Raw genomic sequence first — 27,825 nt, 5'->3', positions numbered from 1 at the left:
ATGATTGATATCTAATTGCCTTTTTAAGCCTTTATGTATAACAAGGTCAAAAATGTAAGCGATTTTTTAAAAAACGTCTCAGTTCTAACTGCAGTAAAAGCTACAAAATGTGGGCTAGTACAGTACTGGAGTGTTCTAGATTTGCCCAGAGGAGAAGGCAAAGCCTGTCGTGCTGCACCCGTCCCTCCCACTCCAGGTTCTATTTTTAATCTCATATATAGTATATCGCAGGTTGAAACCCAAATGAAAATAACAGACATGTCTGAGTCTGGCACACAGCTTGGGAGCCCACAGGCAGACGGGGAGATTAGGTTCAGTTAATATTTTCGAGAGCGAGCTTCGTTTCTCCACTAAAATAACTGCAGAAAGTTTGCTCAGCTTATCTGATTTGCAGAGAAAGTACTTTCCTTGCCAGTGGATAAATATTGACTGCTGGGATATATATTGACTGCTGGATGCTATTGTCTCACCCGCTCGTTGCTACCTTATTTTTTATTTTATGAGATTATCTTATGATATGATTGGAAGTAGTAATGACGGCCTTTGAAAGGCATGTGTTGTGGTGAGTATTGATGAGGGAATATATACATTGCACAATTTGTAGAAAACTCATATAGAACAGAATGAAGTCATTTTAGCAGTGTAGTCAATGTCAGGGTTTTCTTTTTCACACTTATGCTATACAATTACCTTCTACTCAATTAACCCAACGCTAAATAACCCACTAGTAATTCACTTAACTAGCAAAGGTTACAGTTCATCAAAACCTGATGAGGAATTGAAAAATGTTATGGTTGAGAGGGATGAAGCAGAAGGAATGGCAAATAAGTCTGGGTGCACAACCGATTGGCAAACGTACTGCAAATGTATAAATAATGTGATTACACTGAATAAAATACGAAGCTACACTAAAAAAAACTAAAATAACATAAAGAATGATAGTAAAAAGCTTTGGAGCACCTTAAATGAAATTTTGGAAAAAATGCAAACTCCGTTCCATCATTCATTGAATCAGATTCATTACAAAACCCACTGATACTACTTAAACTATTTTTTAATTGGCAAGATTAGCGAACTTATGCATGACATGCCAGCAACTAACACTGACACTACACATCCAAGTATATCTGACCAAATTATGAAAGACAAGAATAATAATTTTGAATTCCGTAAAGTGAGTGTGGAAGAGGAAGTTCTTTTGTTGTCTTTCAACAATGACAAGCCACCGGGGTCTGATGACTTGGATGGAAAATGACTGAGGATAATAGCAGACGATATTGCCACTCCTATTTGCCATGTCTTCAATTTAAGCCTACTAGAAAGTGTGTGCCCTCAGGCCTGGAGGAAGCAAAAATTATTCCTCTACCTAAGAATAGTAAAGTCCCCTTTACTGGCTCAAATAGCCGACCAATCAACCTGTTACCAACCCTTAGTAAAGTTTTGGAAAAGATTGTTTGACCAGATACAATGCTATTTTACAGTAAACAAATTGACAACAGACTTTCAGTACGCTTATAAGGAAGGACATTCAAAAAGCACAGCACTTACACAAATGACTGATTACTTGAGAGATTTATGATAAAAAGATTGGCACCCCCTGCTATATTGTGGATAAAGAGTTGCCTGTCTAACATGTCACAGATGATGTTCTTTATTGGATGCCTCTCAAACATAATCCAGGTAGAATCAGGAATTCTCCAGGGCAGCTGTCTAGGTCCCTTACTTTTTCAATCTTTACTCATGACATGCCACTGGCTTTGAGTAAACTACCCAACCGAGGCCTGTCCTCTTTCCTGTCTACGAAAACATTAACAGTAGCTAGGTTTCCATCATATAGCCGACAGAATTTCATTTGAATATTCTGAAATGAACATAAAGAAAATGTGCGCATTTTCCCACCAGTGGTGTTTCTCCACCATTCGGACTTGTTGCGGATCAAAGTCAGTGCGTGATGACATAGTGCACTCAATGTACGTTTTTGCTTAAGTTTTCATGTACCAAATAAAAATCTAAAGTTCAATGTGTTTCCATCGCATTTTCAACTCTACCGATAGTTTTGTCACAAACTGTTGAGTTAAATAGAAGTGTACCTACTCTGGTTTTGGCACATGCGCTCTAGCCAACAGCTCACAGATCCAGTGCGAGTAGGCTAGTCTACATGATTATTATGGATAAGAGCGATAATATTTGTTTTTGTCAAACGGCAGTCAAGCATCAATCATCATGTCACCAGAGTAAGACCCTCTATTTATTGGGAAGGAGCATCAAGATCACAGTGCACGCTCACCACCCTGTGAAGTTCATCATAACTTATTTCATCTGGAGCCTAATAAACTGCATGGTCTCCCGAGTCCTCCCACGGTGACAACACCATGTCATAGCATGACTCCAAGTTTACTTCGATATGATGGTTATTATATCAATATGTGCGCATAAAGGTGTTTGTACCACCATTTCTCACATGCTTCATTTTACAGACACAAAAAGATCCCACCGTGTCGAACGAACAAATTCTGTCGCCATTTATAAAATTGTGCCGAAGCTACCTGTTTCCACCATCTGTCGTGATTTAAAAAAATATATACATTATGACATTACTCAAACTGTGGATGAAAATGTGTTTAATGTCAAGCATGCATTAGCTCTGCTGAAGTGCTGTGTAGGTGAGCCACCTCCCCCGTAAAGGGCGGCCCTCGAGTGGCTCATCTCATTGTCTCGACAATTAAGTTATGCAGCAGGCACTCCCCCCGCACGTCTATTAGGCATGGCTGTTGTGATTAACGCCTTGTCCCGTTCATTTGTCGTGCTCGCCGAGCATTGCCAAGAATGGTTGTTGTGATGACGGCTGACGCGTGAAGGGAAAAACAGACACTTTAAAAATCCATTTAAATTTCTGTGCAGCGCGCTGCCTCCAACACTCAGACGCGTGTCCAGAAATCAATTAGCAGCATTCACCAACATGAATCATTCCTGGCTGGCTGGCGTGCTAAATATCCCTCATGTAGCTAACGCTCTGTCTCTGGCTGTACTAAGGCCCTACTCAAACACTGTTGTGATCATTTTAGTTTGACGTTCTAACGGAACTTTCCCCCTATACTTCTACAGTAGAGAGCCACCCGCTCTGGACCACTGTAGCTACTGTAACTGCACACAGCATGCTGACTGAGGGACCGGAGGCATGCTGACAGACTGCCAACTAGATGGGCAGTTACTAGTCTGGTGGCCGTGGCCCATACTAATGGAGGGCGGCACAGTGGGGAAAATGTATTACTCTCCCCAGACCGTCCTAATAGATCCATAACGTATTGGTTAGTCACGACTCCCTCTGGTGCTCGTTCTCTCTTCTCCCACTTCCTTTCTTATGCTTTTGCTATCGCTCTCCCTCCACCACATTTCTGCATCGTTTGGAGGCCGGGCCAGGGTAGATTCCCATATTTTCATTCGGTCACGGCCCTGTGCTCCTCGCTAGCTCTGTAAAATGCTTTAGAAACCCTCCCCCCTGTTCATACCTTGTGGCCTGAAAACCAATGAGAGCCAGGTGAAAACCAATGAGAGCCAGGTTTTAGCCTTCCTCCCATATCAGGGACAAATGAGGAGGGAGTGGATGGCTGAAGGACAGCAGACATCCCCCTCCTCCTCCCCACCACACACACACACCCACTAGTGGCGGCCGGTGCTGTTTAAGATTAGGGAGGACCATTCTTTTTGCTGCTTGGCCTTATTTCCGGGGTAGGATGTCATTGTAAAATAATTTGTCCTTCACTGACTTGCCTAGTTAAATAAAGGATAAATAAAAAATATATTACAGTGTATTGGATGACTGTCATTCATATTCCACTCACCCAGCTCAATGTAACATCGATAGATTTAGGCTACTACATGATAGTAGAATTTGCCCTATACCCATCATAAGGTTGCTACAACCTAGTCTACAGATGAACGTTGATAACGTAGGTGCACAGGTCAAGAGACAAATTGGAGTAATCAAGATGTCAGACAGTGACTCATTCAATACCGCCTTGCACACTCTTGCCTGCATCTAGCTGATCTAGGGTGTAATCATTAGTCCAAACAGCAGTTGCAAACAATTTTCTATTAGACAAATTCAGCTATGTGTATCCCTGTTTCATTCCATTTGCTTCCTTTTCAGAAATGTTTTTCAACAGAATCGGCAGAATGAATACACCCTTGATCCCCTGCACACACAGTTCACTTTCACAGCAGCCACATACAAACAGCTTCATCACTTTGCTCGTTGTATAATTCCTTCTCGCATCTACACGCTCTCCTCTCACCTTTTACCTTCGCTTGTGGACTTCAGTGCACAACACAACAGCTGTCTGTGACCAGGTGAAAAAAAAACTTTACAGGCCAAGCCATCATACCATAACCGCTAACCGCTACACCCCTTTGTTGTTTAGGCTTGCCATAACAAGGGGTTTGAATAGTTATTGATTCGAGACGTTTCAGCTTTTCATTTTTTATTCATTTGTAAACATTTCAAAAAAAATGATTACACTTTGTCATTATGGGGTATTGCGTGTAGACCAGTGACAAAAAAATTCAAGGGGTATGAATACTTTCTGAAGGCTTTGTAGTTTGCTGGACATTTGTATCTTTTTTGCATTTCTTATGCTAATAGACTTTAAAAAGGGATGCCAGCTCTTGTTTGCTGAATATTAATTACAGCAGCCAATAGAACTCACGGGTAGTTTGAAAGAACAGGGAACACGCGATGATGGTAGGCTATAGCAGTTATTTGTTCAGATCTATAACCACTCAATCTTCGTGAAGAGAAGTGAAAGCCGTCTGCATCTTAATCTAGTCCTATATTATTCAAGCATGTCATTACAATGATGAAGATGAAGACAACAAAACGTATTTCATTTAGAATGAAGCAACAGTAGAGAGAAAGGTACGCTAATACGCACATCTCATAACATTAAGGGAAATGTTATGGAAGGTGCATATTTATTTATTAGGTACACCATCTAATACCAGGTCGGACATCTCCTTTGCCTCCAGAACAGCCTGAATTATTCGGGGCTTGGAAACATTGCTCAAATGATATCAACGGACCTAACGTGTGCCAGGAAAACATTCCCCAAACCATTACACCACCGCCACCAGCCTGTACCATTGATATCAGGCAGGATGGGGCTATGGACTCAAGCTGCTTACGCCTAATCCTGACTAACATCAGCATGATGCAACAGGAACCAGTATTCGTTGGACCAGGCAATGTTTTTCCACTCAAGCGTCCAGTGTTGGTGATCACGTGCCCACTCGAGCCGCTTCTTGTTTTGAGCTGATAGGAGTGGAAAACATTGTAGGCAGCATGTCTTGCACCAGTATTGCATGGTTTGAACGAGGTGCGTAATTCCAGTACATATCCAGTCCACACTCAAAGATTAGCCTACTGGAGCTTGTTTCATTTATTTATACAAGAGAGTATAGCTACATCGATGGGCTTTTATGTTGTGCGTATTGTACGGTAGCCTATACAGTATCATAGTGATAGGTTTGGATTTCTGAACTTTAAATGTTATTAATCATTAGTTGTAATAGAGAGCTGAGGGGTGCCGTAGCCGAAGGGCTATACCAGAGGTTAATGGTTTTCTGTAGGAGGAAAGTATATGGTGGGGGCAATTAAGCTTAGAATGTACAGAGTGTAGGGAAAGCAATCACATGGGGCAGGCATTGATAAGAGGAGTGAGCCATGGATTAGTGATGAAAGGGTTCGAGGTCAGGTCATCCAACTACCTCATCCCCATACTGTATTTATTTATTTATTTTGCTCCTTTGCACCCCAGTATCTCTACTTGCACATTCATCTTCTGCACATCTACCACGCCAGTGTTTAATTGCTATATCGTAATTACCTCGCCACTATTGGCCTATTTTATTGCCTTACCTCTCTTATCTTACCTCATTTGCACACACTGTATATATACTAGTTTTTTCCCCCTACTGTATTATTGACTGTATGTTTGTTTATTCCATATGTAATGCTGTGTTGTATGTGTCAAACTGCTTTGCTTTGTCTTGGCCAGGTCACAGTTGTAAATGAGAACTTGTTCTCAACTAGCCTACCTGGATAAATAAAGGTTAAATTAAACATTTTATATTTTTAAAAAGAAAGTCACGTTAAGGGAGTAAAAAGTTTATGGCCCGTATCACTTAGTTTCCTGCCCAGCAATAAAGATACAATGTTTGTTCAGATGTGTAGGAGGAGACTCAGCCTAGGAGAAATGGTTAAATATCAGTGCTTGTGTGAACAATGTCTTTGTCTAATGCAGCTGTATTGATCCTCTGGGAAGAATAAACTTAGTTTGAGCTTTCATAGTGTCCGTAGAGTTTTTACTCTGAAAATTCGAACCTAACAATAGTCTATGTATTGGATAATGGCAAAATCATTTGGCCTTGGGCTCATAAAATGTATTTAATGTATGGCTCTTAACATGTATTTTAATTTATGGCTCATCAGACTTTCATTTTAATGCCGATCAAAGCTCTAATCAAATCTATATGCTTTAGAATGACACTTCCGGTTTGGGCGGGAAATACTGCATTACTTACTTATTCTCTGGATGGAACATTTTGTAAAATACCGGGAAAATATTCACCTCTAATACACACACACACGCACATTCTAATGCAAACTGTGGTTTTCACTGAGTGACATTTGGAGCAGAAATTAAGAACTCATGAATCAGCTGCTGACATTTCCTAATGCATTCTCCCGCCGCATATAAATAGGCTTCTGTTTTCACACACTATCATTATTTTTCCCCTCTTACGAGGGTTTCACTCCTGTGTCAAGTCGTTTACTGTGGTCAGTTCTCCCTGAATATGCCGTGTTGGCCAAATTATAATGTTGGAGGTCTGCTTTATTTTGGACTGTGTTTTGCAAGTCAGCCATTTTGTTTATATTTGTTTGGTGTTTTTTTCCCTCTTGAAGGATGTGGCTGCCTCTCGATACTCTATTGCGACCTGTCTAACCTCCACTCCTCTGTCTGCTCTCTTTCCTCCCATCCCCTCTCTTCTATGACCCATGGAAAATGTCCTAGCTTAGAGGCAGTAATCAGAGAATCTTATCATAAAAAAAAAGCTACATAGAACAAAAAAGAGAAAGCATATCGTCTCATGGAATCTCTAACAATCTAATGAAATACAGCCATTTCACCCCAAAACAACCTGCCCTGAAAGGCATGGATTGTCAGAGATATACAACACCTAAATCTGGTCAGACTGACATTGCTCTAAACTCTTTCTCCCTCTTCTCTCCCACAGGAGAAGAGACTGAAGGAGAACGCTGCCAGAAGAGAAGCCAGCAAGCAGTACGCTGAGGTAAGTCTCTCTCCTCCATTTTACATTAGAATTTCTCCCCCCAACCCCCCTCTTAAAAAAACATATCCATCACATCCTGAATGGGTTTGACTCCAGTCACTAGCTCCCCTTCACTAGCGTTACGTTAAACCGTGGCTGTTTAAAATGATACTTCTGTCAGGATGCTGCCATTGAAATCCAGTCTAGCTTCAAAAGGAGAGGCAGTCTCTAAAAGTGAGGGCCACACTCTTCCCCCTCGTCTTTGTAACAAAGGCAGAAGGAGCATTCTCTCTTCTTCAGCCAATGTCAGACGAAGAACACGGAGTCCCCGGATGCCGATGTAGCACTTAGCTTTTAGATTGGAACAGAATTCATTGAGAGAATGGGACAAGCACAATGGTACTTTACAGGGTCATTAATGTCAGCCCCTCTAGTGAGTCATGTGAAGTGTTATCTTCACAAAAGGGGACATGCTTTTCTGCAGACAAATACCAAACGCTCCATAGAGCTTCTCTATCGCCAGCTGAATTGGCTCCACTCCTGCCACGTGAGGATGAGACAGAGAGTAGTGCCTTGTCTTACGTAAGACCCCGGTCACAAAGCATCTGGGGTGTCTTCAGCAGAGGCAAGTGCCTCTTCCTCTCCGTGTAATATTAAATCCCCCTCTTCTCAGCTTGTGTCAGTCTGCCCGCCTGCTGAATTCGTCTTGCGTAATGTGGAAATGAAAATTCTTGTCTTCAACATCAGCATAATTACCATGCCAGCACTCTTTCTTTCTCTCCTGTCAATCAAACACACCCAGTGTCATTACATTAATGCTGGCTTGCAGTGATAGATACTCCGGAGGTGTTAGGGCAGCATTTCTCTAATCCCCCTTCCGGCAGCTCTTCTGATGCCTCCTATCACTGTGGTGTATAGCCTACCTCACATCTCCTGCTCTGTTTAGCCCTCCTATTTGGCCTCTTCAGTGACGCGGGAGACTAATAAGGGGGAAATGATTGCAACATCCGAATGCGGCGTCATGGGCGGGATTATCATACACATCCTATCCCCCCTGATCTCGTTCGACGCTGACTCCACTCCTACACCATAGACTTCCTATTGAGTTAAATCAGACATTGACGAATACTTCACAATTATCCCGCATTTCATTGGGTTCAGAATCCACGTTTCCCATCTTTCTTTAAAGATGCACTGTGTAGGAATAGCTCCGGCATTTCCTGGTTGCTAAAATTCTAATATTTCGCCTAATATCAGTTTGTGACAAAACAAGCAACGATCGTGTCGCGCAGTGTTCAACAATCGGTCGATCTCCAAGCCATTCCTAGTCGCTCACCAAAAGTTTCTGTAAAAAAAAAAGCCTTGCTTTAGCGTTATCTATTTAATTAAATTTTTATTTTGCACTGTTGGTGGTAGGTGCACTTGATTCAGCAGCCCTAGCGCCGGGAAGGCAGGGTGTTCCCATTTTTGAAGCACTTCATGTGTGCAGGGTGTTCCCATTTTGAAGCACTTCATGTGTCTGAAAGTAGAACTCCGCCTATCCGGCAGGCCCAGAGGGAAAATCAAGTGCACCTATAGGCCTACCACTAGCCAATCAGATGACTCAGATCACTGTGTCTGCACAGTTTCCTCGAGCCATAGACTGGTAAAAGAAGCTTTGACCGCACATCAAAGTTGATAATGTGAGATTTCAACACTTTTAAAACCATGACTAGAGAATGACTCAACGAATACAGCAAAGAGCTGCTGTTATTATGAGTTAGCTTATAATTCAGTTATTCAGCGCGGTCAACACTTTGTTCAACAGTTTTATAAGCCATAAAATGTGCGTTCTCTCTAATTCCACTCACGCTACAAGCAGCCTGCAGCTGCAATGAATGAATATAGCGAAGTGTTTTGATAAGCTTGCGTTATTATTTGCTGCTTGTCTTTTTTAATAATGAGAAATATTTTTCTTTCTCTGGTCATAGGACTAACACCATTAATTTGCGCATGAGGCATAAATAATGCAGTTTGACTTAAGTTTCGCCATCGGCTGGGGGAGGGAGCCTCGCATCCAACTCACCATCTGATGCAGGCCATCAGTCCAGTAAAAAGCTGTGCCTCACAAGTAATGCAACAAATGATCTAGCAGTGTGATCATATACCTAATATGTTGAAATATAATTTCAAAATGGTCTGAGCAGAACAACATTGGTGGAGCAGTTAAAGCGTAGCCGATATGCTGTGCTAATGTATTGGGCCTATAGCCTACAGCACAAACCTCATGTTCAACAAATTCTAATAATCTGAGCGGTAGAGGTTGGCTTGCATTTTGACTTGGTGATCTTGACTTAGAAAAGGTTGGTTGGCATCCCAAATAGAGCAGTGGTCTAAGGCAGTGCTAGCTGTGCCACTAGAGATCCTGGTTCGAGTCCAGGCTGTCGCAGCCGGCCGTGACCAGGAGACTCATGGGGGCGGCGCACAATTGGGCCAGCGTTGTCCGGGTTAGGAGAGGGTTTGGCCGGAAGGGATGTTCTTGTCCCATCGCGCACTAGTGACTCCTGTGGCGGGCCGGGCGCAGTGCACGCTGGTGTTACCTCCGACACATTGGTGCGGCTGGCTTCCGGGTTAAGTGGTTATTGTGTCAAGAAGCATTGCGGCTTGGCTGGGTTGCGTTTCGGAGGACGCACGGCTCTTGACCTTCGCCTCTCCCGAGTCCGTACGGGAATTGCAGCGATGGGACAAGACTGGAACTACTGATTGGATACCACGAAATTGGGGAGAAACAGGGGTATAATCACAAAATAAAAGGTTGGTGACCACTGGTGTAGAGAATTATTGTACCATCTAAACCGCTGTGAAATATATTTTCCATAACTAAATATATTGTATTTTTCAAGTAAGATGCAAAAATGAAACTTAAGAACGGGAATGATAGAAATAGAACAGATCTACAACTTCTTAGACTTGCTTTCAATGAGAATTACAGATTTATAACACATTTCTGAGAATTTGGATGGGTGTCACAAAAACCTACATATTGCAGCTTTAAATCTGCTCATTTTTTAAAGTAGCTTTTTTCTTAATTCGTTCATTTTCTGTTGTCCCTGAAGTCTGCTCTTATGTTTTATCAGCTGCATGGTAAACCAGGCTGCTTCGTCCTGGTATTGATGGGGGCTGTGTGTTGAACTATGCTCCGCCATACCGAACACTTCTCACTGCCATCCTCCCACTCACACAGAGACAATTAGAGCATTACAGGCTGTCTCCACTGGGCAACGGGCCTTCAACCCTCCACTGTTGTCTCATTTATCATCGCTAACACTTTTCCCCAAAGCCTGCGAGCGCAACCATGGTGCCCTCAATAAAGCAGCAGACCAGACTTATCCAGGCTAACGCTTGGGGAGACTTCGTGCTTGTTTGTTAAAGATTTGGAAGGAATTTAGAAAGTCTTAGGTCAGATATAGCTTGTTAACAAAATGAAGTGCCTTCTACACTGTCCTTGAGTTTCAAGGTTTTTTTGTCATTTGAAGTTTTGCTTTTGTGTAGTTTTGTGGTCCTGGAGTATTTATTTAATCTTCAAGTTCTCTGGGCAAGATAGATGCAGCATCTTGTTTCTAAGGGTGCTATTGATCATATAAGCACAATGCCCAGGAGTTGGATACCTTAAGGCAGGTATTCCCAGACTGGGGTACGCACAATGCTGTCGGGGGAACGCCAAATAAAATGTGATTCATAATTATTATTATTTTTTCACATTTTCAAACAGTCCATTTATATTTTCCAACAGGCCAGACTTATTTGGGTGAGTTTTTTTTATCGCCTGAGTAGCCTTGTTTCACTGCCAAAAAGAAAATTAAACAATCTAGTGTTCAGCGAAATAACAACACAATGTCAAGTACATGTAGCCTAGTCAAATAATTAACATCCGATCACATTAACTGTTACTCTCTCGCGGGAATTCCACTAACGGTCCGTATTTAGCCAAACATAGCTGCTGCTCATTCCGTTTGCTCAAAAATTGATAAATGGTTAAAAAATGTAAGGCCTGTGTCCATAGACACATACCAGCTCTACTGGTAGTACTGCTACTACCAGCAGTACTACACCTGCACCTGTCGACGACACAAGTTGTTCTGCTTCCACGAGCACATCCAATGCTAGCATCAGTAATTCTACATTTGTTGTTAGCCCAGCTGACATGGACACTGACAGTTGTGAATCTGATGCAGCCGAAAGAGCTACTGCCCCCTTACCCAGGAAGCACCGAACAGACAGGGACGTTGGACCATCAGAGGCGCAAATGTGATGAGAACTACATTGATTTGGGGATCACTTATATTGATAGTAGTGCCTTTCCTCAGCCACAGTGTGTTATATGTGCAAAGTATTATCTCACAACTCGATGAAACCTTCACTTTTGCGCAAACATTTAGAAACAAAACTTGCCAATTTAAAAAATAAGCCACAGGGTTTTTTGAGCGAGAATTAAAGCCTTTCGAGTAGTAAGACATGTATAAAAGCAACAGATACCATTAATAAGAAGGGGCTGGAAGCGTCTTATATGGTGAGCTACCGAGTGGCTAGGACAGGCAAGCCCCAGACTATTGTGGAGGACTTTAATTCTTCCTGCTGCCGCAGATATGGCTGGGACAATGCTGGGGGAAAATGCCCAAAAAAACTATACAGGCAATGCCTTCAAACAACACTGTTGCACGATGCATCATTGACATGGCAGGAGATGTTTTGAAACAATTACTGCTTCGCATACAAGCCAGTGAATTCTATGCGTTACAGCTGGATGAGTCAACAGACGTGGCGGGCCTGGCACAGCTCCTGGTATATGTCAGTTATATTTATGGGGGGTCAATTAAGGATGACATCCTCTTCTGCAAACCACTGTGTATTTTCTGAACTATGCAATGATATGGGCAGCAACCATGTAACGCTTTTACAACATACAGAAGTGCTCTGGTTATCAAGGGGCAAAGTATTGACACGTTTTTTTTTTAAATTGAGAGACGAGCTGAAAGTTTTCTTTACTGACCATCATTTTCACTTGATGAAGAGTTTCTCACACGACTGGCCTATCTGGGTGATGTTTTTTTCTCGCCTTAATGATCTGAATTTAGACTTACAGGGACTCTCCGCAACAATATTAAATGTGCGGGACAAAATTGAGGCTATGATTAAGAATTTGGAGCTCTTCTCTGTCTGCACTAACAAGGACCTTCCTCCAGTCCACTTACCGATATCTGAACAAGAGAGCCTCATCGAAATTGCAACAAGTGGTTCTGTGAAAATTTAATTTAATCTGAAGCCACTGCCATATTTCTGGATTGGGCTGCGCTCAGAGTATCATGCCTTGGCAAATTGCGCTGTTAAGACACTGATGCCCTTTGCAACCACGTAGCTATGTGAGAGTGGATTCTCGGCCCTCACTAGCATGAACATTAAATACAGGCTGTGTGTGGAAAAGGGTTTAAGACTGAGACTCTCCAATACAACCCAACATTGCAGAGGTATGTGCATCCTTTCAAGCACACCCTTCTCATTAGAGTTATTCACAATTTTCGATGAACAAATAAAGTTTTATATGTAAGATAGAGAAATAAAGAGTACACTTATTGATTATAATTGTTAATTGTGCCCTGGTCCTGTAAGAGCTCTGTCACTTCCCACGAGCCGGGTTGTAACAAAAACTCACATTAATTAAACATAAGAATGAGCGTATCATATAGTGTGTGCGTGGCAGGCTTACAATGATAGGAAAAATCAACATTTGAAAGTGCGCTGACCCTGGTGCTAGAGGGGGTACGCAGCTGGAGGTTGAACGTTTGAAGGGTACGGGACTTTAAAAAGTTTGGGAACCACTGCCTTAAGGATATTATAAAGATGAGATTTGTCTCTGACGAATGACCGGGCTCATAGGCTGTGCGTGAGTTAAGTTTGGGGAAGCCCCCCCCCAAAAAAAATCACCTTTATTAATAAGCATTTAATGCATCCATCTTAGCATTTTCAGACTAATGTAAGAGCCGACTATTCCTAATGTGATGAGTAGATTGGATGGTGATGAATTAAGATTATAATAGCTTACTCACTGTTCGCAAAAAAAAATAGGCTGCCGTTCTGAAATATGCGTTTCTTGTCCATTCTTTGCACTGGTTTGGCGCTCAGCCCCAGCTATAGGAAAAACATTTATGAAGTGTACGTTATTTATAATAAGTTTCACATTTTACATGTTGTTAGTTGTATGTATTGTATATACGTGGTATACACTGTCCAACGAAATGCTTACAAGTTTTTTTTCTCGACAATGCAACAATAAGAAATTATAAAATATAAGAATTTAGTAAACATTTTAGCATAAGTATAATACAGGAAGGCACAATTTATAGTACAATATTTACACATGTATCAAGGAAGGGGGTATTGGTGGGCAAGTGTTTTAAAATGTGCACTATTAGCAGTAGTAAATAAAGAGCCGTGTGTGTGTGTGGACTACATGACCAAAAGTATGTGGACACCTGCTTTTCGAACATCTCATTCCAAAATCAAGGGCATTAATATGGAGTTGATCCCCCTTTGCTGCAATAACAGCCTGCACCCTTATGGGAAGGCTTCCCAATACATGTTGGAAGATTTGCTGCAGCCATGAGCATTAGTGAGGTTGGGTACTGATGTTGAGCGATTAGGCCTGGCTCGCAGTCGGCGTTGCAATTCATAGAATGGCCATAATAAAATAAAAAAACTATAGCCTGCACTTGAATAGCGAATGGAAGATACGTGTGGTTTGTAAAGCAGATGAATGTGCTTAATCTGAAGAATGTAGTAATCAACAGAGCAGCACGAGAAAGTTGTCATTCTCTTTTAAATAGTGGCCAGTCAGAACAAGGTTTTCACACACACACGCTCATTGACTGGGCTTATAAGAACACATGTATCACTAGGATATGGGTTCTCCAACAGTGTTCCAGGGGTCTTGGGCCTAAAGGCTATGTTTAGAGTTATTTGGCCACTTTAGTTGTGTTACAAACCTTTTCAAAACATATAAGCATAGGGCCTCCCGAGTGGTGCAGCGGCCTAAGGCACTGCATCGCATTGCTAGAAGAGTTACTGCAGACCCTGGTTCATTCCCGGGCTGTGCCACAATCTGCCACACCCTTTGCTGACGTGTATAAAATCAAGTACACAATCTCCATAGACAAACGTTGGCAGTAGAATGGCTTTACTGAAGAGCTCAGTGACTAGGGTGCCACCTTTTCAACAAGTCAGTTCGCCAAATGTCTGCCCTGCTAGGGCTGCCCCAGGTCAACTGTAAGTGCTGTTTATGTGAAGTGGAAACTTCTAGGAGCAACAACGGCTCAGCTGCGAAGTGGTAGGCCACACAAGCTCACAGAACGGGACCCCCGACCCGAGTGCTGAAAATCGTAGCGCATCTGTGCTCGGTTTCAGCACTCACTACTGACTTCCAAACTGCCTCTGGAAGCAACTTCATCACAAAACATGTTTGTCAGGGCTTCATGAAATGTGTTTTCATGACCAAGCAGCCACACACAAACATAAGATCACCATGCGCAATGCCAAGTGTCGACTAGAGTGGTGTAAAGTTTGCCGCCATTGGACTCTGAAGTGATGAATCATGCTTCACCATCTGGCAGTTCGACGGACAAATCTGGGTTTGGTGGATGCCAGGAGAACGCTTACTGCCTGAATGCGTAGTGCAAACTGTAAAGTTTGGTGGAGGAGGAATAATTGTCTTTGCTGGTTTTTCATGGTTTGGGTTAGGCCCCTTAGTTCCAGTGAAGGGAAATCTTAAAACTACAGCATAGAATGACATTCTAGACGATTCTGTGCTTCCATTTTTGTGGCAACAGTTTAGGGAAGGTACTTTCCTGTTTCAGCATGACAATGCCCCCGTGCACAAAGCAAGGTCCATACAGAAATAGTTTGAGATTGGTGTGGAAGAACTTGACTGGCCTGCACAGAGACCTGACCTCATCCACATCGAACACCTTTGGAGTGAGTTGGAACGGCAACTGCGAGCAGGGCCTAGTTGCCCAACATCAATGCCCGACCTCGCTAATGCTCTTGTGGCTGAATGGAAGCAATCCCTGCATCAATGTTCCAACATCTACTGGAAAACCTTCCCAAAAGAGTGGAGGCTGTTATAGCAGCAAAGGGGGGACCAACTCCTTATTAATACCCATTATTTTCGAATGAGGAGTTTGACTGCAGTCATTATCTTGACTGCTGGTTCACCGTAACAGCTGTACACAAGGTAAGGTATTGAAAACAGGGGTGCCAATAATTTTGACACCTATCTAGTCGAGAGAAAATAACAGTACTTGTTAAACAAAATCTCTATCTGAGCAATTGTATTAGTATAATATAGCTCAGTATTTGTATTTATTTTATCAAGGGTACCAATAATTTTGGACCTGATTGTATATGTTGATTTTATGTGATGTGCTTCCCAATGTGACACAGTTCAGTCATGTAAAGAACATTTCATATACAAAGCTGTTAGGCTTTGGAGGCTCTTATCATCCTCGCACAGACCAGTGCACAAACATGAACATTTTGATACTGGCCCTACCAAGCCCACTTAGCTCGCTGACGTTTGAGTGAAGCTGATTTAACCACCACTCCAACTCTTTTAAATAGAGATCTCCCAAGACTAAGATTTATCACACAAATCCCCCACTTCGGACAGATGGCGTTTTGCTTGACTCATTTCCAAACCCAGGATAAGTGTATTACTGTGATGGCATGCCAAGAGAACCACAATGCCCGGACTCTGCATCAGAAGTTGAAGTTAGAAGGGGTAACCGCCCTTTGTTGGTATTTTAAAAGTAATCTTTGCAGAGAATTTGGCAGCAGCCTGATGGCCAATCCAGTGTTTCTCTGCTCCTCCTGGAATAATTATATCCGTCAGAGTCCGAGGTAACTGGAAAGCAGCCGTTGTCATCCGTTTCAGGAGGCTATCCACAGTTTCAAGATGGCAGCTGTCATGTCTATTCTTTTCCCACTCTCTCTGGGGGATACCTCGTATAACAAGCATATGCAAATGCAGGTGTGTGGATGCAGCGATTTAATTGTCCAATCGATGCCTCGGCACTGGTGTTGGGGAGAGGTATCCATACCACCCTTTGACAACTGATTCTCAATGGACCTGGTGGTGCTCTTGTGCTCAGTTACCACATCTACAGTGTTTTGTACCTGAACCGGTGCTATCATTTATTGCTTTCAATTGATACCTAAAAGCCCATCTCTCAAGTGTTCTATGCAGCAAATTAAGATTCTAGTTTTGCACATAGTTTTGGTGTCCAAATGGGTACGAATATTATCTAATGAGCTGTATCAATGTTAAGCTCAAGGCTTTTCGGGTTTGTTCACTACCTTGTCTCATAACCTTCACTATAGTATCTATAAACCCTCTTAGATTTAGCATCTGTGCATTTTCGAATCTTGGCAAGCCTTTTAGGTCTTACTTTTATGTAATCCTGATGAGAAATGCCGGTGGTAGCTCTGCATGCGCCAATGAGTTCCTAATGTCTGACAGGTTAGTAATAAATGTTCCCTCCATGCTGCCTGAGACTGCTTTCCACTTTTCCCAGAGTTAGACTTTCAGAGATGAAGCTCTAAATGAGAATCCATCACCAGGGGCCTGAAGAGATTTGATTAAAGTCCACCAGGGAGCGTGAGCTGTGGTGGCATGTCAGAATTTCTCCTAAAATACTTCTGTGTTCTCATCAATCTGTCCTCCCTTCTCTTTTATTGCTCCCACACTGGGATTTCTGTCTGTGTTAGTGTTTTGTGCCTAGTTGTTGGCCCAATGTTGATACAGAGCCCATGCTTTAATCAGTAAACTCCTAAATTGAATGAATAGGTGGAAATAAGGCTTCCTGGATGTTCTAGATGAGCGTGTCCTGAAAAATGTATGCCTAGTATTCCAGCGTTTAAAGCGTCACATACATTTATTTGATGGTCTCCTAAATGCTAAGTGATTACAGCGTTTATTTAAATATTCATTGGCTAAAGTGCTGGCTGGAGCCATTCTAAGCTGGCACGAGGCATGGATTTTGCCTGTGTGTGTAGATTGAGACACCTTAATCGACGTGACATCCCAGGTGGTGCCTCTGAAGATGTGTGTTAAACTAGCTGACACTGTTAAGGCTTGTAGAAGAAGGCTGTGCGCACACACAAGGGAAATAAACATTGCATGATGTTGAATGTCAGCTTTTTACTTTGACCTTAAAATAATGGTGGTGCCTTGAAAAGCTTTGAGCTAATAATAATGATATAGTTATTTTATATAGTGCTTTTCATTACAAACAAGAATGTCAGTGGCATTGAAAACAAAAACGAATGTAGGGATCTTGCAGTTCATGGTTGGTCTTCCACAGCTTCTGATGTCTAGGCAGTTGGTCTTCCACAGCTTCTGATGTCTAGGCAGTTGGGGTCTTCCACAGCTTCCGATGTCTAGGCAGTTGGTCTTCCACAGCTTCCGATGTCTAGGCAGTTGGTCTTCCACAGCTTCCGATGCCTAGGCAGTTGGTCTTCCACAGCTTCCGATGTCTAGGCAGTTGGTCTTCCACAGCTTCCGATGTCTAGGCAGTTGGTCTTCCACAGCTTCCGATGTCTAGGCAGTTGGTCTTCCACAGCTTCCGATGTCTAGGCAGTTGGTCTTCCACAGCTTCCGATGTCTAGGCAGTTGGTCTTCCACAGCTTCCGATGTCTAGGCAGTTGGTCTTCCACAGCTTCCGATGTCTAGGCAGTTGGTCTTCCACAGCTTCCGATGTCTAGGCAGTTGGTCTTCCACAGCTTCCGATGTCTAGGCAGTTGGGGTCTTCCACAGCTTCCGATGTCTAGGCAGTTGGGGTCTTCCACAGCTTCCGATGTCTAGGCAGTTGGGGTCTTCCACAGCTTCCGATGTCTAGGCAGTTGGGGTCTTCCACAGCTTCCGATGTCTAGGCAGTTGGGGTCTTCCACAGCTTCCGATGTCTAGGCAGTTGGGGTCTTCCACAGCTTCCGATGTCTAGGCAGTTGGGGTCTTCCACAGCTTCCGATGTCTAGGCAGTTGGGGTCTTCCACAGCTTCCGATGTCTAGGCAGTTGGGAAAGGCAGTCAGTAGCAGTAGCTTGAGGGGAGGGAGCCAAGACAAGCTGAATAAACTGGCTTGCCATCATCATTCCTGTAACTCTGTGGGTTACCACCAGTTATTTCAGATCAACCCTCATTAAGTTAAAAACTAAAGAATTTGATTGAAACAATGCAATTAAAAACACTTAAAATAAGGAACATATGCACAACATTTAGAGCTTTCTGCCCCACAGCGCCATGGCAACCACTGAAGGTGACGTTATTAATGTATAATATGACATCCTGTTTCAATCAATACATGGCATGCCATATTCTGTGGAATTTACAGCTAAAGGTGCTCTGAGTATTGTATTGTTATTTTCCAGACAGTATCTGTAATATGTCTAAAGGGTTTTCAGTTTCTAAGGTAACACTGGCTCCTCTCTCAGCTCAAAATGGCATTCTTGTTTTGATGAGTCCATAAGTCTCCCTAGAGGGGGCTGAGATTGCATTAACTTGAACATCTGAGACTGTACTGAAGATAATGAAATGAGACCACGCACAGGCCTGCTTGGTGGTGTGGAATTATGCTGCCAGTTCTTCAGTATTTTTAGTTTATGATACACTCAGCTTTGTTTTTTTTGTAATTACTAATATATTGGTCAAAGTAAGAGAGACTCATTGTTCCTGTTAATCTGTAGAGGATGATCAGGTTACAAAAAATACAGTTCTCATCTGTAGTGCTGGGCAGTTTACCATATTTTACTATACTGAACAAAAATATAAATGTAACATGTCACAATTTCAAAGATTTTACTGAGTTACAGTTCAGATAAGGAAATGTGTCAATTGAAATTCATTAGGCCCTAATCTATGGATTTCACATGACTGGTCAGGGGTGCAGTCAGGGCCAGCCAATCAGAATGTGTTTTTCCCCACAAGGGCCTTATTAAAAACGTAAATACTCCTCAGGTACCAGTGATGATGTAGGCCTAGATAGGCATGTTTGTGCAACGGTAAGAAACCATGTAATGTAACATCTAATTAGAGTCCCCTGGAAACACTGACCAACACTTTGGTTCCTACACTGTCAATATTCCTACACTGGCGTATTCATTCATTGTCATGTCAAACAATATATTCAAGGTGCTGCCCACTATATTCCAACCATAGAATTAGATGAATCATTCTATTTCCATGATCCCAACAGTTCACCAATTAACTAGGCATATATTTTTTCCCCCATATTATGCAGCTCTGTGGTAATGATAACAAAAATGCAGAAATTGATGAAAATGCTGACAATTTTAGTTTGAAGTTAGATAGAACAGTATAAAATGTTCAGAATGGTAGTGTTTCCACCCTAGGGTCATGAACTACTCATAAAGCATCTTTAGGAAGTTTTTTATTATTGAAAAACATAAAATACCATCATACCATACATCAAATATTGTGATATGATATTTTGGCCAAATCGCCCTACTCATCTGATTTTCAAGTTTGTTGGGACACACTGGTACTGTGTGTTTCTCCCTGCTCTGTGTCAGGGGTCTGGTTTGGAACTGTCCCTGACGTCAGCATGAGGCAGGGCGAACTCTTGTTTTTATTCTGTTCAAGTGGATATGACAGGACTGTTCTTGCCGCAGGTCTTGCTAGCAGAATTTCAAATGAATCGTACTAAAGCCAGGTCTCCATACGGGATTGGTTTACAGCGCGCACAGACACTGAATCTGTCTCCCTGCACACCACGACTAGCGGCAGGAAACTGCTGCTGATACTCCTACTTAGTGTTCTAACATTAGGTAAAGCAAAGATTAGATTTCCTCCCTAGATACTAGAATTGCTACAAGTCCCACCCCCATCCACATTTTGTTGCCTCTGGGTCGTAAATGGGTATAGGAGTCGATAAGATCTCTAACATGAGAAGAGTCGAAAACTGGCATACTGTGTACTCCCCTTCCTCACTAACGTGCTTGAGCGGTTGCTAGCCTCACAAATCCAACAACATCTAGCATCTCATGAACTTTTTGAGCCCCTCCAGTCAGGCTTACGGGCTATGCATAGCACTGAAACTTCCTTGGTAAAGGTAGTGAACGACGATCTCTGTGCTGCTGAAGCTGGGAACATCTCCATCCTCCTGGACCTGTCTGTAGCATTTGACACTGTCATCAGATTTTAACTGGCCACATCTAGAGGCTTCTTGGAGTCTCCAGAACACCCCTTGCCTGGTTCCACTACCCATCTGATAGACAAGAAATTGTCTCCCTTGGAAACTGCAAATCTACCACAGCGCCTGTATCACAAGGTATCCCCCAAGGCTGTGTTGGGTCCATTACTGTTTATTATTTACATGCTACTCCTTGGTCAGTTTCTCCCATCACTTTGGACTCAGATTTCACTATTATGCAGATGCACATCTAGATCCACTCAAAGTCTGTCGTCGTGTTTAGTCTTCTCCCCGGTTAGTCTGTCATCGTGTTTTAGTCTTCTCCCCGGTTAGTCTGTCGTCGTGTTTAGTCTTCTCCCTGGTTAGTCTGTCATCGTGTTTAGTCTTCTCCCCGGTTAGTCTGTCATCGTGGTTAGTCTTCTCCCCGGTTAGTCTGTCATCGTGTTTAGTCTTCTCCCCGGTTAGTCTGTCATCGTGGTTAGTCTTCTCCCCGGTTAGTCTGTCATCGTGTTTTAGTCTTCTCTCCGGTTAGTCTGTCATCGTGTTCGGTGTACTTTTATATACTTACTTATTTCTATGGGATTGTATTGCTTTTCATCCTGCTGCATGTGATTTGAGGTGTCTTGAAAAGCACTTCAAATGAAATGTATTATTATTGTATGCATATTAAGCCTACATATGCAGCATATTGCTTCAATGTCATCCACTAAGCTTAGAACTCTGCCTTTTTATTCCATTTCTTGTGGATATCTCTTCATTAAATCAGCAAAGTGCATTGAACTATTGACTTACCAGCTCTTTAGTCTGCAGTCACAAGAACGTAGGAAAATCCATAGTGCAGGTTATGTTTGGAAAGTTATGAAAGGGGTAGAGTGTATTGCTGTAGCTAACTCGGTCTCCCATAACATTTCATGCTCATGACCTTTTGTTTTCCACGGTAGCCTTTGACCTGATTGCGCTAACAGGCCGGGTCATGATGCGTACCTTTTTTGTTTTTAACCTTTTTCAAACAATCAGTGGGGGAGGTCTTTCACACACATCAGATGGACTGATACATTGTTTTGTCTGGACAGAGCTGTTGGTTTAGAAAGCAGAGCTTTGAAGACTGTTTTCAAAGCCAGTTGAAATTGAGCAGCCCACCTTCTAGTCATGAGAATCAGCTTAGGTCTTAACGTTCCATCGAGTTGCTAAAAACAGCAATATTGTCCTCTCTTTCTTCAAGGCTTTCTAGAAGCTATTAATAGTCTGGGAGGGGCAAATAAGGCTCGTTGAACACTGAGGTTAGTGACACGGATTCAGATATGTGGAACAAACAGGGCCCTCTCATTATAGCTGTCCATAGAGAAATCTACCACAGATGCGTTTGTCCCAAATTCTTTCATAAAATGGCGTCCCTGTGGGTCTGAGAACCTGAGCTCATTAACAAGTGCGTTCCACTGGGCAGTTTCATCCATTTTAAGTAGATCAATTATTTCCCTCTTTTCCCTCTCCCTCAGTACCCCCCCTCTCATTCCCTGCTTAGATTAAAGAGCACCCAGTGAAACGCCTTACAACTTCCACTATTTGTCGCTTTTATTGCCCTCCGAATATGTAGGTTACATTGTGTGAGGGAGATCCACGGGTTATTAGTGAAACACACAGAAGCAGAGTGGTTTGGTGCCCCCGATTCTGTGTGTACGCTGCTCACATTGAGGCTTACCCCTCTGCCTGTCTCTAAATCTTTTTATCGAGCTGCGTTTATCTTGCCCCTCTTCTTTTAATCTGCTCTTGATTCAGGCGGAGTTTGTTTGACTCATCCTATACTGCTGTAACCTTCTAGATATTTGTATCCGTCAGGCCTTCACTGTGAATATATTTTCATACTATTATTTTGGTCCGCCACTGCAGTATTTCTACTTGCCAGCTTCAGACTTGCAGTATTATCGCTGAGTTCATTTAGGGGTGTGATTTAGTGTGGCTTGGCAAGCTTTCTCTTCGTGAAAGATAACATTCATTAATTGGGCACACAAACATTGGTACATATACATTACTGTTTATGGGTGAAGTTTTCTCCCTCTAACCATGTTAATTCATTGATTGCATTGCTAATGCCAACTGCTAATTTCCTGTCTTACCCTCACTCACAGTTACACTTGTACCTTTTTGAATGTCTGTTTCGGTCAGTAAGAACTTTTTCAAGACATTCGGTGGAACATTCATAGGGGTTCATATAGTCTTCATGCAATTGGTTGATTTGCTTATTGGATCCAACACCTGAGGTATTTGTAGTAATGGTGTATTTTGTCCTAGGAGCAGAAGTCCAGCGAGGAGGATGAAGAGGAGATGGTAGCGTACCTGGGCGGTTCTGATGGAGAAGAGTTTGACCCCAGCACGCTGCCCGACCCGGACAAACTACACTACGACTCAGAGGAAGATGATGACCAGATCAGGTAAAAAGGGCTACTGTACCATCTAGTCTTTAGGCTGAAACTGGATGCATGATAGACTAAAGGTTCCATACAGGGCTTTTATAATCACTTGACAATGCGCAGCCCCTATCTGTACGGATTTTGTGATGAGTAAATCTGAAAGAACAGGCATCAATTCGACCAAGCATAGATTAGATGTCTGGATATCACTGATGCATTCCAATCCTTTCAAAACTACCAGACACAGTCGAGAAGCCATGGTTTGACATTTCTCAAAGAATCCATATTGGGGAAAAAGGAGATGCTCAGCATTTTAGGCCTGGCAGCCTGTCGTAGAGGGATTGTTTCTATTGAGCATTAATAGATTCATTAGATTTGCAATGTTGTATCACTGCTTGGCTGCCTGGGGTTATTGGGATTTGTGGTGTAATCGCCTCCGGAGCAGAATTATACCCTTTCCAGGAGGGAGGACTCACTCTGTAGCTTGCCGAGGCATTGATCGCGGGCGGACAGCAGATAGGCCATAAAGTGTGTAATTAGAGGCAGATTTAAAGTGGCAGCCGAGGGTGAAGGGCAACGTGGCCTCTCGCTACAGGGTAATGCACCAAGGATTTAAAGGCGGAGAGGCAGGCAGGACGAGGCTTCTGGTTTTCTGCTCCATGTCTTCCTGTCTCTTCTCAATGTTTTGTCTACTACGGCAGTGGTTCCCATCCAGGGGTACTAGGTACATGAGGAGACTCATGAAACCATAGTCTTACTGGTAAAATGCACATGGGGGGGGGGGGTACTCCGGGCAGAGCAAAATTCGGTTGGTGGTAGAGTAACTGGAAAAGGTTGGGAACTACTGTACTACGGACTATTGTCTTTGTGCTCTCGCTCTAACTTGTTTCTACTTATCTCCCTTTCAATTCCTCATGCTTCTCTCTCTCTCTGCCTGTCTTTCGCTCCCTTCGCCTGCATTTATTCCTCCCTTCGGCTTCCCGTGTGTGGAGGATCAGCAGATGTTCCCTCCTCCTCCTCCTCCGTTAGCCCAGAGGGCTGCAGGCGAGAGCAGATTTACAGTCTGCTCCACTTCCCTGCGTTCACCGCATGACTACGATGGCCCTTTACCACGCAGATCTACCGCCAGCCTGCCTGTCTCTCTCCCCAGGATGCTGGTTTATACTAGGGAGGGATTTCTCAGAACACTACCACTTATATATCACCCTCTCCTTGACACCTTCTACTGCACCTCCTCCTCTCTCTTTCCCTCTCTCTCTTTCCTCCTAGTGTCTTCTTCTGGCAGATTTCCACACCACTATCTGTAAGAGAAACCTCCTTGTGCTGCTTGTATAAGGCCTGGCCATTGTTACAGCGCACCAAGAATATACTGTACTGTCCATCCATTCACTCTGGGCTTATCCCTGCTGAATCCATCCATGCCTGTACTGGCCAGTTCTTCTGTCTGACTCCATTGCTCACATCCTGGGGTGATGATGAATGGAAGTGTAATTGAGTCTCCCTGTCTGACTTAACCGCTGAGCTGTTTGACCATGATCTCCAGGGCAACAGATGGTGGTATGATGCATGGTGGTAGGATTATGGAGTAGCGGATGGATGGATGTCCCCAAGACAGCTCTAAGGCCAATTGGCTGTACCTGGATATAGACATTCATAAGCATGTTACTTGCTAACCCGTAAGGGAGCTATTGCTCGATGCACAGCCTTGAGCAGCGCATATTTCTCTTGTTTCTAGCACGATGTTAATTATGTATAACCACCACCAGGGGGACAGCAACACAACTTAAGCCATGATTGACATGAGGGCCATAACATGTGAAACGTTCCCTCATATCAGTTGTTAACCCCTTTCCAGTCTATACTTTATACACTAACACATACAGTTCCGTTGGCTAAAAGCCTTAAATAATTCAACAGAGACTTAGATTAGACAGTGATTGAACCAAACAATACAGGCAGAAATTGTTTGGTTAAATCATCTTCAGCACCACACAGTACATTGAGCTTCCTAAGCGTTGGAACTTATGTAAAGATTCATTTATTTATTTAAGATACAGTACTATTTATTCCATCATAGACATGTAGCTATATAGGGTATGTTATTGCCACTCGGTTGTTTATTTTCCACTGGTCAGATTCTTGTTCTCAGCCAAGTGTAAGATATAGCTTGGCTGGTGTGTTATGGCGCCCAGGAGTATATTAAACACAATACTATATGAGACCTGCTGGCCTGAGGAATTAAATTGAGTCTACAGCAAAAACACTTAGGATAAGAGCAATGATACAGAGGCACAGAAATCCGACTAAGGGGTCAGTTAAGGGGTAAATTAGGAACTTGTCAGAATGAGTCCCATTTCTGCTCTTTGAAATCTACTGTTGCTGCTCTTTTGGCTATTATAGATGATAATTGTAAATATAACTTCTGATCAGGTGGGACCATTCCCCAACTTCTCATGTCTCACAATCTGTACCAAACAGATGTGCTACACACTGTTCTTCATTTGGGCTCAGGTTGTGTTCACCATGGCCTAAGGTTAGTGAGAACCACCCTGTCAGCACTAACAAAACAGCAAAGCAAGACAAATGTACCACTGGTATTCCCCTTTCCTTTTTACTTTGGGTGAAATCACTCCTCCTTATGGCTAGCGGAAAGACTGTCAAGACAATGCGCATGCCTACATGTTTGTGGTTGGCAAGATTAATGTAATAGTAACTCGCCAAACCTTACTAATGTACACACCTGGGTCCTGATTCGTTAGACATGAAATGGAAGAAAATGAGCCGAAACGAGAAGAGGCCATCTGAACTTATTCATTAATTCAACAAAAAAACCGCTTGTTTTAGTTTTCCATTGCAAGCCGTTTTGTTACAGTGTGCTAGAGCTGGGACAATAAACCGCATGTGGGCATTTTGCTGATACATGTATCGTTCATTATGATAAGTTGCCTATACTAGAGAATTGTGAAGTTTGAAATTAAATAGGTTTGGTTATATGTTATCGTTAATGGGACAATTGATGGCTACAACAATCAAAATAGTAGTATTATTTTAAAGGATAAATTGCATTAATTCAGTTAATTTATTGTGATATGGATTTTTGGCCATATCTCACAGCTCTGGTGTGCCCTAATGAATATGACCCCAATGGGGTTCTGCATGCGTGGCAGCCATTTTGTTTTACCCAGTGCTCACCACCCAGTCCTAGAGCTGTGGAGTGTCAAAAATCGGCGACATGGATAATAGGAGCGATGGCTCGATCAGCAATGACTCATTGTTTCATTCTGCTTCCTGTTGACATGATAAAGCATTCCCATCTCCCTTTATCCACACCATTTGACTTCATGAAAGACTTAGACTTGTTTTGTTCGGCTCATTTGTTCGATTAATTCCATTATGCCATCACTGGTGTCTGATCATCTTGACACTGAAAGAGTCCTGGAGGTCTCTATAGAACTGCTTCTTTCCGCACCATCTCACAACTTTTGAATAAAGAGAGCCAGTTATGTGACGGATGCCTCTTTCCATCCCTCAATTACAAAGAAAACCAACAGTGGGCTACCGCAAGCAATCAAACAGCTAGCAACATTGGAAGACTTTTAACCAAATTGCCTCTGTTGCATTCCTCTACACCCTTCTTACACAGATTCCCATGATCCACGTTATGTCTCAACTAAGGCCCTGTGTTTTGGACAATCATGTCACATGACCTGGATTTGAACCTTTTTTATTTACAGCTTTTTCATCTAACAGTCCCATTTTCTTTTTATGTCAGATGGTCCAGCACTATCCCCAGACAATTGCTTTTAATTTTTGGTGTAATTCTAATTTCTGGAAAAGGCTTAAAATAAAGGTTTTTAACAAGGTCATGTGACACTATAGCGCAAAACACAGGGTCCCTGCTCATAACCCCTTTCAAACCCATCTCCATAGATTGGCCCTCAATATAAACCCAACTCCCCTTGATATGCGCTGAACTGATTGTTGAACCCTTTCTCCTATCTCTGTTTAAAGCCCTGCTGCTGGGATGAGGAAGCGCATCCGCAGTGACCGCATTGATGACTCTGGTGAAGAAGAAGAGGAGGCAGCAGGGAGCAGGAAGAGACCCAGGCAACAAGCAACCGCCAAGCCCCTGGACACTGGCCTCTCTCTGGCCGAGGACGAAGCACTGGTCCTGCATCTGCTGGGGAACCGGAGCTAGGGCTAACAAATTACCCAACATTGTCTTATGGTGGATCCTCTCCAATGTCTTGTCATTATTTGGGTATGTTCCCCACTATTTTGGGAACATAAAACAAATAAAATGTATGTTAGTTACAAGTGACCTGTTATTGTTTTCCTGTGATTACGTGTGCTTACTTGGTACATAAAATGTAATTCAACATGAAAAACAAGTGCTTTAGCTAGTACCTGTCCACATACTTTTTCCTCAAGTGTTTATTTGAAATACAGTAATTTGCTCTATCTTATGTTTTGTTTCTCATTGTTCTAAAATACCCTTTCAAGTACCCATCTATTTCATGACAAAGTAATCACACAGCCATTTCCTTGGCGTGTGTGTTTCTCTGCATCTCGTTCCAAGTGATGTCTCTTGTAATGTGATTAGATTCTAGTTCGATGCAGGTGCAACACGACCACCTTTCACTCACTTGGTTAAAGCCTGAAGCCCACTTTCAGCTTTTTCATTTCACAGATGTAAATGACTTTGGCACATTCTAGAAGGAAATGAATGTATAATTCCTTCAACCCCCTGTGATCTCACCAGAGGAGATCTGATCCACACTCCAAGTGGGGACTGGCAGGCTGACCGATGTACATTATGCAGACATGCTTTTCCCAGCTCCCGAAACCTCTCTG

The 27,825-nt window shown here is 42.7% G+C and overlaps 1 protein-coding gene across 3 annotated transcripts in view; it reads left to right on the top strand.

Moving 5' to 3' along the window:
- ddx10 (DEAD (Asp-Glu-Ala-Asp) box polypeptide 10) overlaps positions 1–27,432 on the top strand; it is a 61,606-nt gene extending 34,174 nt beyond the window's left edge. The window contains exons 16-19 of one of the 3 annotated variants that reach the window (XM_055875371.1): positions 7,294–7,350; positions 22,853–22,992; positions 24,241–24,274; positions 26,983–27,107. In XM_055875371.1, the coding sequence (XP_055731346.1) occupies positions 7,294–7,350; positions 22,853–22,992; positions 24,241–24,274; positions 26,983–27,018 (267 nt within the window). In that variant the 3' untranslated portion in view covers positions 27,019–27,107. Of the gene's footprint in view, positions 1–7,293; positions 7,351–22,852; positions 22,993–24,240; positions 24,275–26,982 lie in introns of all 3 variants that reach the window. The other 2 variants (XM_055875362.1, XM_055875353.1) reach the window with 2 other exon arrangements.
- Positions 27,433–27,825: the final 393 nt, after the last annotated feature.

The sequence above is a fragment of the Salvelinus fontinalis genome, chromosome 2 (genome assembly GCF_029448725.1).
Source record: "Salvelinus fontinalis isolate EN_2023a chromosome 2, ASM2944872v1, whole genome shotgun sequence".
Taxonomy (NCBI): domain Eukaryota; kingdom Metazoa; phylum Chordata; class Actinopteri; order Salmoniformes; family Salmonidae; genus Salvelinus; species Salvelinus fontinalis.
The sequence above is the reverse complement of the archived record's forward strand: the minus strand, read 5'-3'. Positions and strand labels throughout refer to the sequence as shown.